The sequence below is a fragment of the Athene noctua genome, chromosome 1 (genome assembly GCF_965140245.1).
Source record: "Athene noctua chromosome 1, bAthNoc1.hap1.1, whole genome shotgun sequence".
Classification (NCBI taxonomy): domain Eukaryota; kingdom Metazoa; phylum Chordata; class Aves; order Strigiformes; family Strigidae; genus Athene; species Athene noctua.
The window spans coordinates 97,365,191-97,380,107 of NC_134037.1; the positions used below are offsets into that span (position 1 = coordinate 97,365,191).

Genomic DNA, 14,917 nt, shown 5'->3' on the forward strand with positions numbered 1-14,917 from the left:
GTGGGGAACACATACCACAAGTACCTGAGATGGAGTTTTTAGAGTAAGATCCAGAGGAAGGAGTGAGCTACAGATATGCTACAGAGGAGCATGAGGGCTCTGGCTGTAAGCGAAAGGGCTGCTGAGAATCTTGGGATAGAGATGTAAGACTTACTGAGGATGAAATGATAAGAGAAAGACCAGCTGTGTGGTCCCCCACCCTCCTGTTCTGGTGGGTTAGAGACCTCCAGCCAGGTCACATTCAACACCCCCAGCAATAGGCAGGTCACTGAAAAGCCAAAGCACCTTCTTGGTGAGAGAAACACCAATGAGGGCCAATATACCATATCAGGGCTAGTCAAAGGAAGCAGCTACCCAAGGAGCTCCTCTTACATGCAAAGAGTCCAGCATTCATTTTAGAAAAGCTCTTGTTAGTTTATTTTCAAAAGCATTCTCTTGCAGACATGGCCTAGTATTTGGGAGTGCTGTGTCACAGGTGGCTGTACTCCCACCCCTTCTATACCCCTGCCCACAACCACCCAGAAGATGGCAAACACATGAGACCCACTAGAGGTGTGAGTAGAGCAGCTGATACTTTATTTCATTGTTGTTGGTTTGTGGGTTTTGTTGTTGTTGTTTTTTTTTGTTTGTTTTTTTAAATTCTTCCTTCTGATGGAAAAAAAAGACAGAGAAAAGTTACAAAAGTACTAAAAGGCAACGATACCGGCAGGACATCCCCGTTCCCCACTGCCACCCGGGGGGAAGGCAGCCTGCCGCACCCGTGGGCTGGCAGCAATGTGTCTCTGGGGCTAAGCACCTTGGCAACCCTCACTGAGCAAAGCCTGGGGGCACAGGGCCATGTGGGGGCTGCTGCCCCAGCCACCTGAATGGGGAATATGCCTCCTTCAGACAGGTACCAGGCTATGGCCATCCCTTCTCCTGAGCACTGGGATTTGGTCCAAAGGGGAAATGGTTCCTGTCCTGCACTGGTCAGTTTGATCTGGCAGCAGTTAAAAAGCTGAGGTGTGCCATCAAAACAAGGTAAGCAGAGTCCCTACAGGGGCAGGAGGAAATCAGCCTCTGTTGGAAGAAGGGACTTCTTGCAGGGAAACACAATGCTCTGCCAGAGGTACCTCACCAGCAAATACAAGTGACCCCTTGGAGGTGACGCCGGTACAAGCGGTGGCCCCTGCTGTGACGGTCTGGAGCCAAAGAGCAGGAAGAGCTGGGGCAGCATCAGGACAGATGTCCCCTCACCGCCTTGCCCAGCTGCTCTGCCTGCCTGAGTGAGAGGTGGTTGGGGAGGGAGGAGAGTAGGGGTGGGGGATTGAGGTCCTCAGACCTACACAGCCTCTGGGCTTTCACCCAAGGGTCTCAGTGAAGGGCTTGGAAAGCACCAGTGAAAGCTCGTTCACTGTGTGGCCTCCCCCTGGCAGCTGGACTGACCATTGGTCTTATCCAAAGAGTGGCATCAAAGACTTCCACACTGGAACAGATTTAAAAACAACAATTATTTTATATTACTCACAGTTGCTCCTCTTGATCCAGACAAGAAGTAAACTACTCACTCCCCCTTGTACTTAGTCAAATACAGGCTCAAGGTGGGGAACACCTAGACAAAGAGGTTACTCTCTCCAGCAGGTGCAAGGGGAAATGCCTTGTTCCTCTGCCTCACCAAGAGGTGAGAGCTTGTTCTATTAGCTGTTACCTTGTGACACAAAACACACACATGCTTTAAGGCCAGGTCCCAGTCAAACTCCAGTGGTAGCAAGGTTTAGCATGGTCGTAACTGTCTTAGGACTATTTGTGGAGAAATGTCCCACAGTTTTACCCAAACTCCCCTCCCGTTTCTTCCACCAACAGGTGGCCACAACTCAGAGACCTCTCTTACTCCATGCTACATCTGGGAATATTGTTCCACTGATACAAGAAGAGTCCACTTGAATTTAACAGCCAGCATAACAGGGGAGTGGAAAGTTTGCTGGAGACATTAGATTTGATGGAGTTTGGCGATACCAGGTACCTTCAGCATCATGTTAGGGCAGCAGGTTTTGGGGAAAACACTATGGAGAAGTGTTGCATATCCTAGAACACAGCCTCAGCAGAGGAGACCCAAGAGCACAGTCACCCTCAGGTACTTCTCTGATGATGCTGAGAGAACTGAGGGTGAGCGCTGTGCTTTCTTGGATGGCTCAACACAGACATCCCATTCTAGATTTTTATTCTAACCACCAGTCTACAAGTGGGAGGCTGATGCCTCCCATTTCAATCCCATTTTAGATGATATCACTGAGTTGCCAGCAGACCAGCTGGAACACACATCTAGATGTGCCAGTCACCCCCTCCCACCTTCCTCTCCTAGGGTCTTCCACACAAGAGAAATTGAAGTGAATGCAATTACAACAATCTCAGAGAGGGATCTTCTTGCTTTGCAGCCAGCCCTGTATAGTCCCTGTCTCCAATCCTAAACTCAGTTCTGAGTAGGAGAAGGGTTGGGTCTATAGCAAAGCACTGTAGACCTAGGTACTCTTGGAAAAGTGACTGGACTTGGTTTCACATCCTGATCACATATCCCTGCTGCCATGTAGGCCATACCAGCCCCTGAACCCCTCAGGGATATCTTCAACCACCACCATACTTGTGTTTGACACTGCCTTGGTGGCTGCCCTTGCAGTTTGTGGACCTGGTTTGTTCTGCCCTGAAAGACAAAAATTTCTCCCTTTGCCACTATTCAGATATGGCAATGGTATGAAAATGGGCACTGCTGCAAAGTAATATGCTTCCAGCTGCCAGAGAGGCTGTATTGCAAAGATGTGTCATTGTCCCCTTCTCCCACCCATTCCCTTGGGTATCACCACCTCCCCTTCTCCCTGCCAGGCAGGTGGTTGGTTGATAGTTCCTGAGGTTTTTGGAGAAACTCCTTCAGTAGGCACATGACGGTTCTTCCACTGGAGCTATCGGGCTCAGCGGCTTCAAGGTGCTGAGGGAACGGAAGGCAAAGGTGGATGGATCATACACAAAGTGGGGCGGCGGGCGGCCTCCATTGATGCTCTGCAGGGGAATAAAAAGAGGGACAAAGTCAGCGCTCATATAAGCTGCAAACAGTGATTTTCTTGCCTCAAGTGCTTTGTCACATCCCTCTCTGGTACAATTGCCTCCTTGAATAGGTAGTCATGCTTATACTTGCAGCAAATAGCACTAACAAACAGTGAAATGCTTTGCTCATGTCCTTGCTCCTACCCCTCAAGAAAAAAGCATGCACCACACTGTCGTGCCCCTGCCTCCAGGGCTGAAGTCCCAGGGACTCACATGGCCAGGACCCATGGCACCTGTAGCTGCTAAGTGAAGCGGGATATCCATGATGCATTTAGAGTCCCAGAGTCAGAACAGCATCACTGCCATAAGGTATCACATGGAAAAGCTAAAATCAGATTCACTTGGCCTCAAAAGAGGACCTACTACACTTTTAAAGTAGGGAGATAAACAAAGTCATCTCTGAAGACCTATTCTTCAGTCTTATTTTCAATAGATCTCCAGTAAGGATTTACAAATCACCCTTTCTTAATCTATGAAGTTTCAGACACACTGAAACTCTTCAGAGTTTTGGCTCCAGTCTCTATAGTTCAGGGAGGAATAGCCAAGAGATGCTTGGAGGAAAAGATCCCACCTGAAATCCTTACAGCCCGGTTTGTACCATGGCCACCAAAGACCATTCTCTCCCCTTTTGCTCTCAATGGTCAGAGCAGATTCGGAGTTAGGAGGCCAGAAATACCCATGCACTCCCTGCACTGCGTGACAGGCCAGAAATGGTGTTCCCCACTAGGCTGTGCTGGGACCTGTGGATCCCAGATGGATTACCATGCCAAAGTGATTCCACTCTGTTAAATAGGAAGTGTTTTCCTTTCACTTCTTGGGAACTTCGTTGCATTTCTTTCCTTATGCAAGCAAAAGCGTCAGTGGGGCAGCTGCTTCACAGATACTCTTTGCCAGTAGTGGAGGTCTCACTGCTCTATGGGTCAGAAGAGTATTTAATCGTGATCCTGCAGAGTTCATTCCCCAGGAATAGGTGTGATCTACTGAGTGTCACATGCTGGGAAGTTCAGCAGCTCAGAAACTCATGCAAATATCCCCTACCCTCATCTTACTTTCACCCCTGCTGAGGTCTTTTCTAACCTCCATGAAAACAATGATAAAACCCCGGTGAGAGGCGATCTGGCCTGAGCTCTGGTATTATATGCTGCTCTGCTGTCTCTTCTAGGCCTTTCCTAGCAAGACCCATGGTTTCCATTGCTCAGCCTATGCTAAGGGACTGTTCCTTAAAGAATTAGGCTTTTTAGAAACAATTACCAACTCTGCTGTCTCCTTTAAGACAGAGGTTCATTTTGGCACTTAAAGTCAGGTCTGTCAGACAATGGCATGGCAAGGTGATGTTTTGACACTACCTACCTCTGTCCCAGCTGGGTTTTAACTTGTCAAAGGACAAGCACATGCAACTTTTCCCAGGAAGCTCCTCAAATGGTCAGGCTCACCCAAACAGTCATACCAAATTAGAGAGCACTATGGCAGTGTCCAAGTCCTGAAGCAGGATCTGAACCAAGATCCTAAAGCCTCTACCTCCAGGATCTTGGTCCCAGCTCAGCTCCATGGGGCAGCCTTCATATCAGAAAAGGCCTCTTTAAAAGCCAGTTTGGGCAGTGTGTTCCCTAGTTGGTACCTCCTCTGCAAATTAAGATGGGCACATGAGAACAGAAAATGCCAACATGGTGCTTGGCATCAGCTATGCCTGGAGTTTCAGCCAGCAATCATGCCCTGCTACATCCCCCTGACACCTTGGCCAGCAGCATAAGAAACAAGAGAGGCAGATTTAAGGGCCTTTACTCAATAGCCACCTGCTGTGGGGTTATATATGGTGTGTGCTCTGGCAAGCCTCAGAGCTGGAGGGTAACATAGCAACCCCTATTCAAAGCTAAGGGGCAGAATAAATCAGCACATTTGTCCTTCTCCAGAGCAGAGAAGGTCCCCTGCCAGTGCCAAAAGGGAATGGGAACAAAGAACCTGGCAGTCCCCTCCATTTTGAAATGCCAGACAGGATTAAGGAAGGCATCTGAATCAGTTCATTTCTGGCGTACGGCAGATGAAGAAAAGGCTGGGGAAAGACGGGTCCAGAGGACAGACGAAAGTCATCTGCAAAACTCACCAGGCTTTGGGTGGGAAAGCGCCCTGGGGTTTCTCTCTGGATCTTCTGCTGGTGCCAATGTGTGGCGCACAGTGCCTTCCCAGGGCACTGTGAGGGAGATAAGCACAGAACAAGGGCTGAGGTGAAGGACAGGGACATGAAAAGGCATGAGAATGCACAGATTCACAGGTGGTCAGGCAGCTGCAAGTAAAGCTCAAAGTGCACCCAATCCTGCCTCTTCACCGTGACACCTCTCAAGTGGCCACAAGACAACGGCTAGCTTTCAACAGCACAGCCACCCTTACAGCAGGTGAGGGCGGAGTGAGAAGGGCCCTGTGTCCAACTGCAGGCAGTAACAGGAGAGGCAATAACGCAACTGCCCTCGTTCATGGCAACATGTTGACCGACCCGCAGTCATTTATAACCCTGAGCAGTGTGGGTCTGTCTTGCACCTACCCCACAACTGACAGGGCAGCACCTCTGCTGGGGACCTTGCTAGAGGGAAGGACAAGCATTGGCATCAAATCATTCTTTTCTTACAAAGGAGCATGTTTTCTTCAGAGCTTGTATCCTGCTCTAGGGATGACCAGGCCTGATCTGGCTTAGTCCACGACACCATTTGGGATCACAGCATGTGGTGGTCTGGCTCTGATGAGTAGCACAAGGCAAAGCTCTATAGATGTATTCCCAGAAAGACGACGGATAGGGCCGGCTGCCAGAGAAGAAGAACATGTTCCTCCCACCCCAGCGCTTGGGCCAGCTGCCTCCCTGCAAACTGGGCAAGTGTCCTAGCCAGTTCGCCCTTCCTCTTAGGTGCCCAGCACCAGCCTGTGACGCCTGGGATATTGCTTTGACTACAGAAGGCTGTTAGAGTTGCTGCTGCAGCAGGCCTGGGGGAAGCTTGCCATAAACCTGCCTGACAGCCCCAGCTGAGCAACCCCAGGCCAGCTCCTGCAGAGGCTCCTCAGAGCACAAACACTCCACGCTTGACATTAAAGGCCAGTGCGTTCACTCTAATGGCATTCAGGCAGCTGGGTAACTCGCACAAAATGGAGCCTAATATGGGCCCTGCACTAATGGCAATCATTAACCAGAGCCCTCAATTTGTTAAGCAATGTATTTACACAGCTGGAGACCAGCCTGAGATACAAGCACTTGGCTGCCAGCAGGAGGGTGCACACACTCAGATGCACGCTTTGTCACACACACATGCTCACTTGCACACGCTCACCTGCCCTCACATGCTCAGGTGCTTCCCAGTACCCATGCACTTCCCTGGGCACTTGTCCACATCCCTCTGTGCACACGTCAGCCTCCTCCTAACTTGGAAATCACAAAGAGGTCTGTCCCCACTCATACAAATCTTGTCCGCTCACATTGTTTGAGACAAACAGCACCCGAACTCCACCAGCATCCAGGGGACAGTCCAAGGGAGTACAGCTCATCACTTGCTTGTACAACTGCCTGGAGCAGAAGGTAGTTTCCATATCTGCAGACATCCGTGCTGCCTCATTGCATGCCTCATTTGAGTTAGATGAGCTCCTAAGGGAGCTAGCTTGTGTTACACATGTTTCAAGCAACTAGTAGATTGCCTCAGTCACACATGCTTGTCAGCCAGACACACACTTCTTCCCTCATATATGCATACCTACGTATTCACTCTTGCAAACTGGGACTGTAGTCACCAGTTGCGTTATCACTATTAAATACAGGTGGTAAATAAGCAACCAGGCTTGAAACATACCTGAAGAACATAAAACAAGCACACCTAAAGATGGCACAGACAGTGAGTGGATGCAAGTGTCTCAAAGTGAGATTGAAATTCTGCATTTCTTGTGTTTAAACATATTAGCAGCCCTTATAAAACAGAAATGGGCAACTGCTCCATAAATCCATCTGTAACAACATTGTATGTTTTGGCAAGGAAAAAGTGCATACGAAGAAGATAAACAGGTAAAGGATAAATCTGCTAATGCAAACTCATATTCTTCCCAGAAACCTGTCTCTTACCCCTGTGAAGTCTGGGAAAATATTCCAAATGCAGATTGTGAAACAACTTAATTTTGGACTCATGATTCCACAGAAGTGCAGTTCTCTTCTTTGTACAAAGCAAAAGCAAGCACAACTCCAAGCATGCTTTCAGCTGTGGGAATGACAATCCCTACAGGAGGGGCGAAATGAAGTTACCTAACACAACAATGTCTTATAAGGGAGTGGTGTGCTAGGGGTGATACGAAACTAAGCCTTGCTTAATACTCTTCGGTCCTCTTTCATAACAGCTCTAGCATCCTGTTGGGATTCAAAATCGGATAAGCTTGTGTACTCTGCCAACCCGTCCCCTACTCAGGGCCAGTCCAGCACAGGAGTCCCTTCTTTCCTACCCTTGGGCCCCCGGCGGTTGGGAAATGCCACTGAGCTCCATTTAAAGGATGCTGCCTTCCAGTGGTGGATGCCTCTCAGTGGTGGGTGAATGATCCCTTTGCAGTCTGTAGACTCACTTGTTAAAAGTCCTTTGGGATAAAAGGCACCATGTAATTGCAAGTTGTAAAGGCGCATCCGATTCCCACCACCACCCTGTGTAGAAAGGAATAAATCCCCAGAAGAGCCTTGGCAAGGACGGATGCCTGCCTGCAATGCTGCCTGTTTGTGAGACAGCCGCCTTGCCCAGAAGTGGACAGAGCCAGAGGTGGTTAGATATTCAGGCAGGCAGAGAGAGTAAAGGCTGTCAGACTCCAGTGGAGCATTTACAGGTACACTGCTTTTAATTCCACTTTGTCCTACTTACTCTCACTTCTGCCAGGTGGCTAGAAAAAGCTGGTGACACTTCAACTTTGATGTGTGAAACCATCATCTGTGAGCAAGGGATGGGGACCCTCATGCCTGCTCCTTAGCTATATCCATAATTCCAGACACAGTTACTTATCATCTGTGCCTCAGTTCTTCCTGTGCATAACACATACACCCTAGTCAGGCAGCCAAGATGAACTAATTAACATCTAGGTGTTGCGACCTTCTGATGAGAGGTGATTTCCTTTCAATTACAGTCTTGCTTCAGGCAGTTTTCAAGAAATAGTCGCTGACAAGCAGGACCAGCTCCTCCAGTGGAGCAGCAATTCACATTTAACTACGACTTCATTAACTCCAGTAGGGCCTCTGACAATTTATTCCAGTCACAGGCCTGAAGCAGCTCAAGGAATAACTTTTCAAAGACACATCCCTTCCCTCCTGAAAGTCTCTCCTTCACCCCCGGGTTCATAAGCAGTTTAATTTCGGGGATAGCTAAGAGACAGACCTTGACAGAACTTTTTAAAACTATTTTTCTCCCCTCTCTTCCAAGACAAGGAAAGGTCAACTCCAAACACTGTTCTGACAAGGAAAACAAGACTCTAGAGTTAGAACTGTTCTCCATTACCCTTCCCTAAAAGGCTGAAAAGCCTGCCTTCCCACACCAACACAAGGCTGCCTAACACCTACTTCCTTCTAAGCAACCACATTGCAAAGAGCACTTCAATAATTTACAAACACACTACTGTTCCTGTTAAAAAGGAAAAAAAAAAATTAAAAATCTATCAAACATTTGTAAATGTGAGCACAGAGTTGTCAGATGTCAACTACAAGACTACCCTCTAGAGAGGTGCCACCAGACAGACAAGACAGAACTTTTTTGGAAGGTACTTCAAAGGGCCTAGCAGATGCTTGTTGGTCACTTGCCCAAAAGCAGAAATAGGCCAGTTCCAGCTATGGGTCCTTGCTGGCACCAGCATGATAAGCCTTTCTTCTCCTCTCTCACACATCTTTAAGATGTGTTTTTGAGAAAACTGACTGCAAGCTTTGATTTTGCCTGCCTAACGGCCTGAAGGAAGGAGGCTGCACAACAAAAAAGGACAGATGGATCATTCAGAGGGGCAGGCTGTCAGTGCTCTCTGGCCAGCTTGGGGAACTTACTCCTCCAGGGTACCAGTGAAGATCGTGCTCTGAGGGCCACACAAATCTCACAGGAACAAGTGAATGAACTCACATCCCCCTACTAGTGAGCTATGTCTTGTCCTCATTTTATCTCCTTCTGATACGAAATGGCCCGTGCTTCCCTGCACACACCTGCAGCAGTTCCTGCACACACCACAGGCCTGTGTGTGTCTGAGCAGATGGAGGAGTGGACACTAGAGGAGCTCCAAGCAAGCACAGGCAAGGCACAATCTGGCCCTAAATCTCTCAGCTACATCCAAGTAGAGTCCTTGGCAGTTTTGGTCTGTACATAGTGACACTACCTTGTCCTCTCCTTCCTCCCCACGTTCCCCTTTCCAGCGCTCCCTGTGTGGCAGGAACATCCTCCCTCCAGAGGGATCACAGCCAGCTGCCCTCGCCATCCTCCTCCCTTGGGGCCAGGAACCCCAGGTACCATGCTTCTCACAGAGCTGGCACGTGGTGCGTTCTTGGGCGTGTGCAGCTTCCAGTTTGCATGAGCCCAGGGCAACCCGATTCCCTCTGGCCAGGCAGGCTGGCACCAAGCAGCATGCTACTTTCAACTTAAAGGGAACCCAAATTAAAACTGCAAAGTGAGTATTAATTACCCTGGCATGAGCAGGCTGTGAACACATGCTGACACAGTGTGCTTGCCTCTGGACAAACCGCCCCAGCCGTGGAAGCCAAGAGCAGGAAGCGGGTGTATTATGGGAGAGGTGTGTGGGAAAAGAGGATTACAGCTCTGGGGACTGGGATTGGGAACGGGTGCCAGGTTCCCACAGCCACGCGAACAAAGGGGAGCAGGGAGCAACTGCAGTGGGCCTGAATGTGGTGGTAAAAGACGCGTCTGATCTGCCATCTTGGACTTGACACTCTGCCCAGAAAACAGTGGCAGAGCCGCTGTGATCCTCTGCCATCCCCTATCACTCCCTCCCTGCTCCATCACCCAGGTGTGACCCAGAAGTCACCAAACCTGTCCCTTTCTCTGGGAAACATGCCTTGTCACTTCCCAGCCCCCTGAACCACTGGCCACAGCCAACACAGGGCTGTCCCAGGAGCAGCCAGTCACTGGGCTGCACCTCAGTCATAATGTCCTTTCTACCCTTCCCCACACCTACCATTCTTAAACCAGACCCACAAACCACATCGGACCACAAAGCAAGGACAGCACTGAAAATAGTTGTCAGCCTCCTGACTCATCAGCCACTCACTACTGTCATGGTGCTGTCTAGATTACTGAGTTCTTGGTTATTCCACAAGGTCTACTCTGCAAGCACTTACATGATTTAACGGGTGCAAAGGCATACATGGCAGGAATTTATGAAAAGCAGGCAGCAATAAAAATTCTTTTAAGGAAGCAGAAGAGACACATGACAGTCCCTCTTCTGGCTGCTATGGACAGGCTGAAGGCTGCTTAGCCTTTACCATGAAATCCAGTAAAAGCAATGCTAAACAAAACAATGTCTGGACCCAGATGTTTGGGACAGTTTTTAAACAGAGGCATTCCCACCTCGGCTACACTGGATCCTTCCCCACAATGAGGAAACTCTGGACAAAGTCTTGCCAGGAATTATTCAGACCAAGGGCTGGAATTCTCCAGGCCCAGTTATCACAGCACAGAGATCTTCCGCAGGCAGTTTGGTGGCTGAGTTGGGAGGAGCTGGTTTCCCCAATAAGCAAATGGATACTTATGCTCTCACTTAGCAAAGTACCTTCTCCATTTTGCTCAGCAGAGATGTGTCTGTCAACTGGAGACAAGAGCTCGCTTAGGGAACTGGAGTGCTAAAATGTCCATGAGGGGCCTATGCCCAGCAAGTAACCCAAGGACGTGACTGGTCAGGCAGATGAGTCTCTCTTGTTGCTTCTAAAGGGCAGATTCAGGTTTAGACACTCAGTCATACACTAGAGACAAGCAGAAGGGTTTGACAAACTGTTAGCAAGCTGTAGTTTGGGATCTCTGCTGCCTTAGATGTCAGAGCTGTTTAGACTGCATGATACGGTATGAATAAGGACACAGCTCAAGGAATGTGGTTTGAAAAATCAAAGTCCAGACTTCAGTTCTCACACTGTCTCTCTTCAGACAAGTCACATTCTCTGCCAGTTTTTTAGTTTAACTCGCTCAGATATTGCGATCATGATATTTATCTGTCTCTGGGATGCTATATTTAGCAATACTTGCAAAGCACCTTGAGAGCCTATGGTGGAAGGGGCAACATATGTGTGTCTGTGTATATTATGTATACACACACAAAGAGTCTTCTGATTTTTTAAGAAATCCTTACTTCATGCTGTGCAGCCAGAACCAGAGGTTTGCACCAATACTACTCTGTCACCTAGTATGTCTCGCCTCTGTGAATAGCTCAGGCATCTGCCAAGAAGGCTCAGGCCAGCATATCTCCTGCTCAGCTCCAAGCTGAAAAGGTCCCTTGTTTTAGGAGAGGAAAACCCAGCATGTTCCCGCAGTGGCCTTTTAGGATGCAGACGCAAGAGATAAGAGACAGGAAAGTCATTCCAGGGATCTGGCCCCTGTCCAAGCAGAGGGCGTTCTCAACATTGATAAGATCAAGGCAAGAGCACAAGTGGTTTATGTTCTGATTTAAAATTCTTATTTTATTTTTACATAGCAGAAAACATCTTTCTGATCAGCCAGGTTATCAGATTTGCCTTACTCCCTTCTGCCTGCCCCAACACGAGTTCTTGATAACCAGGGGCTTGCCAGTTGTATCTTCTACCCACCTACTGCTGCTGAGATAAGCCCAGCTCCACCAATCCCACTCAGAGACTGCATGTAGGAGTTTGTGAATGAAGAACAAGAATAGTACTAGATGACAGACTTGCAACCCTCATTCCAAGAGGGCCTGGAGAACTGAAGATTTTTGGTATTAAAGACAGACTTGGAAGATGGGTCTCTGCATTCAGAGCAGGCTAAAGCTGACCAAGCCTGGTCCAGGGCAGAGGCAGTTACACCCTGACAGCACATGCACATACAGTCATCCTCCTTCCAGCACTAAGGAAGTGTCTCCATTTAACACACAACTGCACCATGCAAGCATGCTTTGGATGCTAAAATACCCATGCACATGTGTGTACCCCTCACCCACACCAGTCCCTTGCTTCCAGTTACAGATGTTACACTGGCGGACACTTTGGTGCTTCAGTGACCAGGTCTGCACACACACACACTGCCCACCTCACTGCACAACACCCATGTAGCACCCACATCTAGCCCTCACCTTGTACAGACAGGTGCTATGCTACATGTATCTGTTATGTACAAATCTGTACTTGATACATACACTGTCACCTCCAGTTTATACCTGCTTGACTGCCCATAGGGGCTGATTCTACTGTTCCATTAACCTCTACTGGGAGGGGGACAGGACAACAGAAGAGATTTTTTTTTTAAATACTATTTTCTCTTCAGTGTAGGCCCTGACCTCTCACAGCTGCTATTCCTGAAAACATTTCAAACATGACCAAGCTGCTGCATATTTGGGAAGTTTATTAATCTCTTTAAGTTCTTAGACTGGTCACATCATTGTCCTATCATCCTGCTTAAGAACTTCTGAGCAAGCGGAAAGGCTGTAGCCTAACACCACTTGAGCTGGCCCATGGGAAGCTGAAGTACAGGGAACAAGGTGACACCTTATTGTTAAAAGAGCACACCGAGAAGCAAAACTTAGGTCATCTGCTTGAGAAAGACTCCCAAGGACTATGAACATTTCCAAGGGTTGAAACTGTGTTTCACTGCCAGAGGGCAAAGTCACTGCCACTCCATCTCACCCTGCTTCAAATCCTGGCATAAACCATTAGGTAGCCTGCCTGCTCCTCAAATCAGTTCACTCACTGCATCTCCTTCCAGTTGTACGCTGTCTGGACGTCACTGCTCACCTCAGTTCAGAAAGACTGCATGTCCTTTACCTATGCTGAAACAGGAGCAGGTGTGCATCAGGGTTTCTCAGGGCTACAGTGACAGAAGCAAACTGGTTCACATGGTGATGTTTCCTGTCCAGACATGCAGACAGTTGCCTGGTTCCTCCTGTAACAGCTCATCAACACATTTGCTATGAGAGATCTGTCTTCCTTTCTTCCACCCTCACCACAATGGCAAAGTCCAAACACTCAACCTGTGTCACCAGACCCTCAGTGACAGAGAACCAAGCCTCTCACCTTGCCTCCTGCTATCATCCTTTACAAAAGGCCTCAGAATAGCTCTCCCAAGGGAATTAAGGTCCCTAGTGTGCTCTGACTCCATTACCAAATGCTATGCAAGAGCCAGAGACCACAGAACGGTTGAGGTTGGCAGGCACCTCTAGAGATAGTAGAGTTCACCCTCCCCTCTTCAGTCCAGGGTCAGCAAGAACACATTGCCTAAGACCATGTCCTGGCATGCTTTGACTATCTCCATGGACAGACACTCTACAATTCTCTGGGCAACCTGAATTTCCTGCATTTCAACTTGTGCCCATTACCTCTTGTCCTGCTGCTGGGCAACACTGAGAAGGAACCCTGTGTCAAGCATGTCTCACTAACTGGATTGATATTTCCCTTTATATGATGAGAGCACAGCACCGTCCCTCCAGGAGGTATGGACCCCTCTCAGCTGCTTCCACAGCTGAGGTACCTCACCATGGTATTTTTTCAAGGACCTGCTGCCTCCTTTCTAAGCTGGGTACACAAAAGTGGACACTTGCAATCACTTGAAAAACAGAAGCAAAAATGCTCCTTTACCTAACAGTTCTGCCACCATAACAGACCAACAAGAGACTGTGAAGTATCATATGCTATTGTCATGGAAACCACATGAGAACCTCAGGTAGAGATGCACTATCCCAGCTTGGCAAGGCTGGCCAGAGAAGCATGGATTCTGTGCCATCTGTCAGAACAGTGTGCTCTCAGTTTCTGCTGTTTATTTTAGTGCAAGCTGACATGGGCTCAGTAGGGAGCAAGCGGACAATTCTGCCTCTCAGATTCTCTAGAGGCACAAGAGTAAGCAATAATAAGGTCAAGATATCAGAGGAAACCACCCCACCAAAGCATCGTTGAAACCACAGGGACTGGGAGACTACCACCAAGCAGCACTAGAAATAGCCACAGTCCAGGGACACTCAGAAAAAACAGCAAAAGCACAAGGGGCAGGCATAAAGAAAGGTGATAAACAAGTTGCGCTAAAACGCTGCAGCAGGATTAGGCTGTTGGTAGGTCTGAAGGACAGACAGTCTGGGGAAAGCTCACAGGGGCACAGGAGGAGACAGCTCTACTGAAAACAACCCAGGCAGGAGCACAAGAGAATACATAACAGATTAGGATTAACTGTGCTGTCAGAAGTACTGGGTCATTGTGGAGCTGCTGGAAGACTGGACTGAAGTGCCCTGGCAGAAGGCATATGAGCAGTTGGGAGAAATACCATCCAGCTCTGCACAAGGTTCTAGTCAGCCCTACCTGCTCCTCTTCCTCTCGAACACAAAATTCAGCCACAAAGCAGCAATGTGCAAGGGCATCCAACAGCATGTCCATAAACAGTGGCAATTCTGGGTACACAAAGGCATCAGTCCAATTTCCTGCTGGGCAAGGTATAAATCCTGCAGGATCCTGGTCTGTCATTCATCCCTCTTGCAAGACTATAATTACTGCAGTGAAAGCAGCAGTTTTATCACAAAAGATATCTGTTTTCTTCACCCTGACTTGGTTTTGCCTGTGTTATCACAAACATGTGGAGGATCATATGGGGCTCAGTGGACTGAGGCACTTGTTTTGGCTGCAATGTGCAAGGTCATACACACGTCTCCCACAGCATCA

At 48.5% G+C, this 14,917-nt stretch overlaps 1 protein-coding gene across 4 annotated transcripts in view; it reads right to left on the reverse strand.

The window, feature by feature from the left end:
• Positions 1 to 555: 555 nt before the first annotated feature.
• LOC141956423 (uncharacterized) overlaps positions 556 to 14,917 on the reverse strand; it is a 61,010-nt gene continuing 46,648 nt past the window's right edge. For all 4 annotated transcript variants that reach the window (XM_074897051.1, XM_074897053.1, XM_074897052.1 and 1 more), the window contains one exon: positions 556 to 3,030. In XM_074897051.1, coding sequence (XP_074753152.1) covers positions 2,902 to 3,030 — 129 coding nt within the window. In that variant the 3' untranslated portion in view covers positions 556 to 2,901. The remainder of the gene's footprint in view (positions 3,031 to 14,917) is intronic.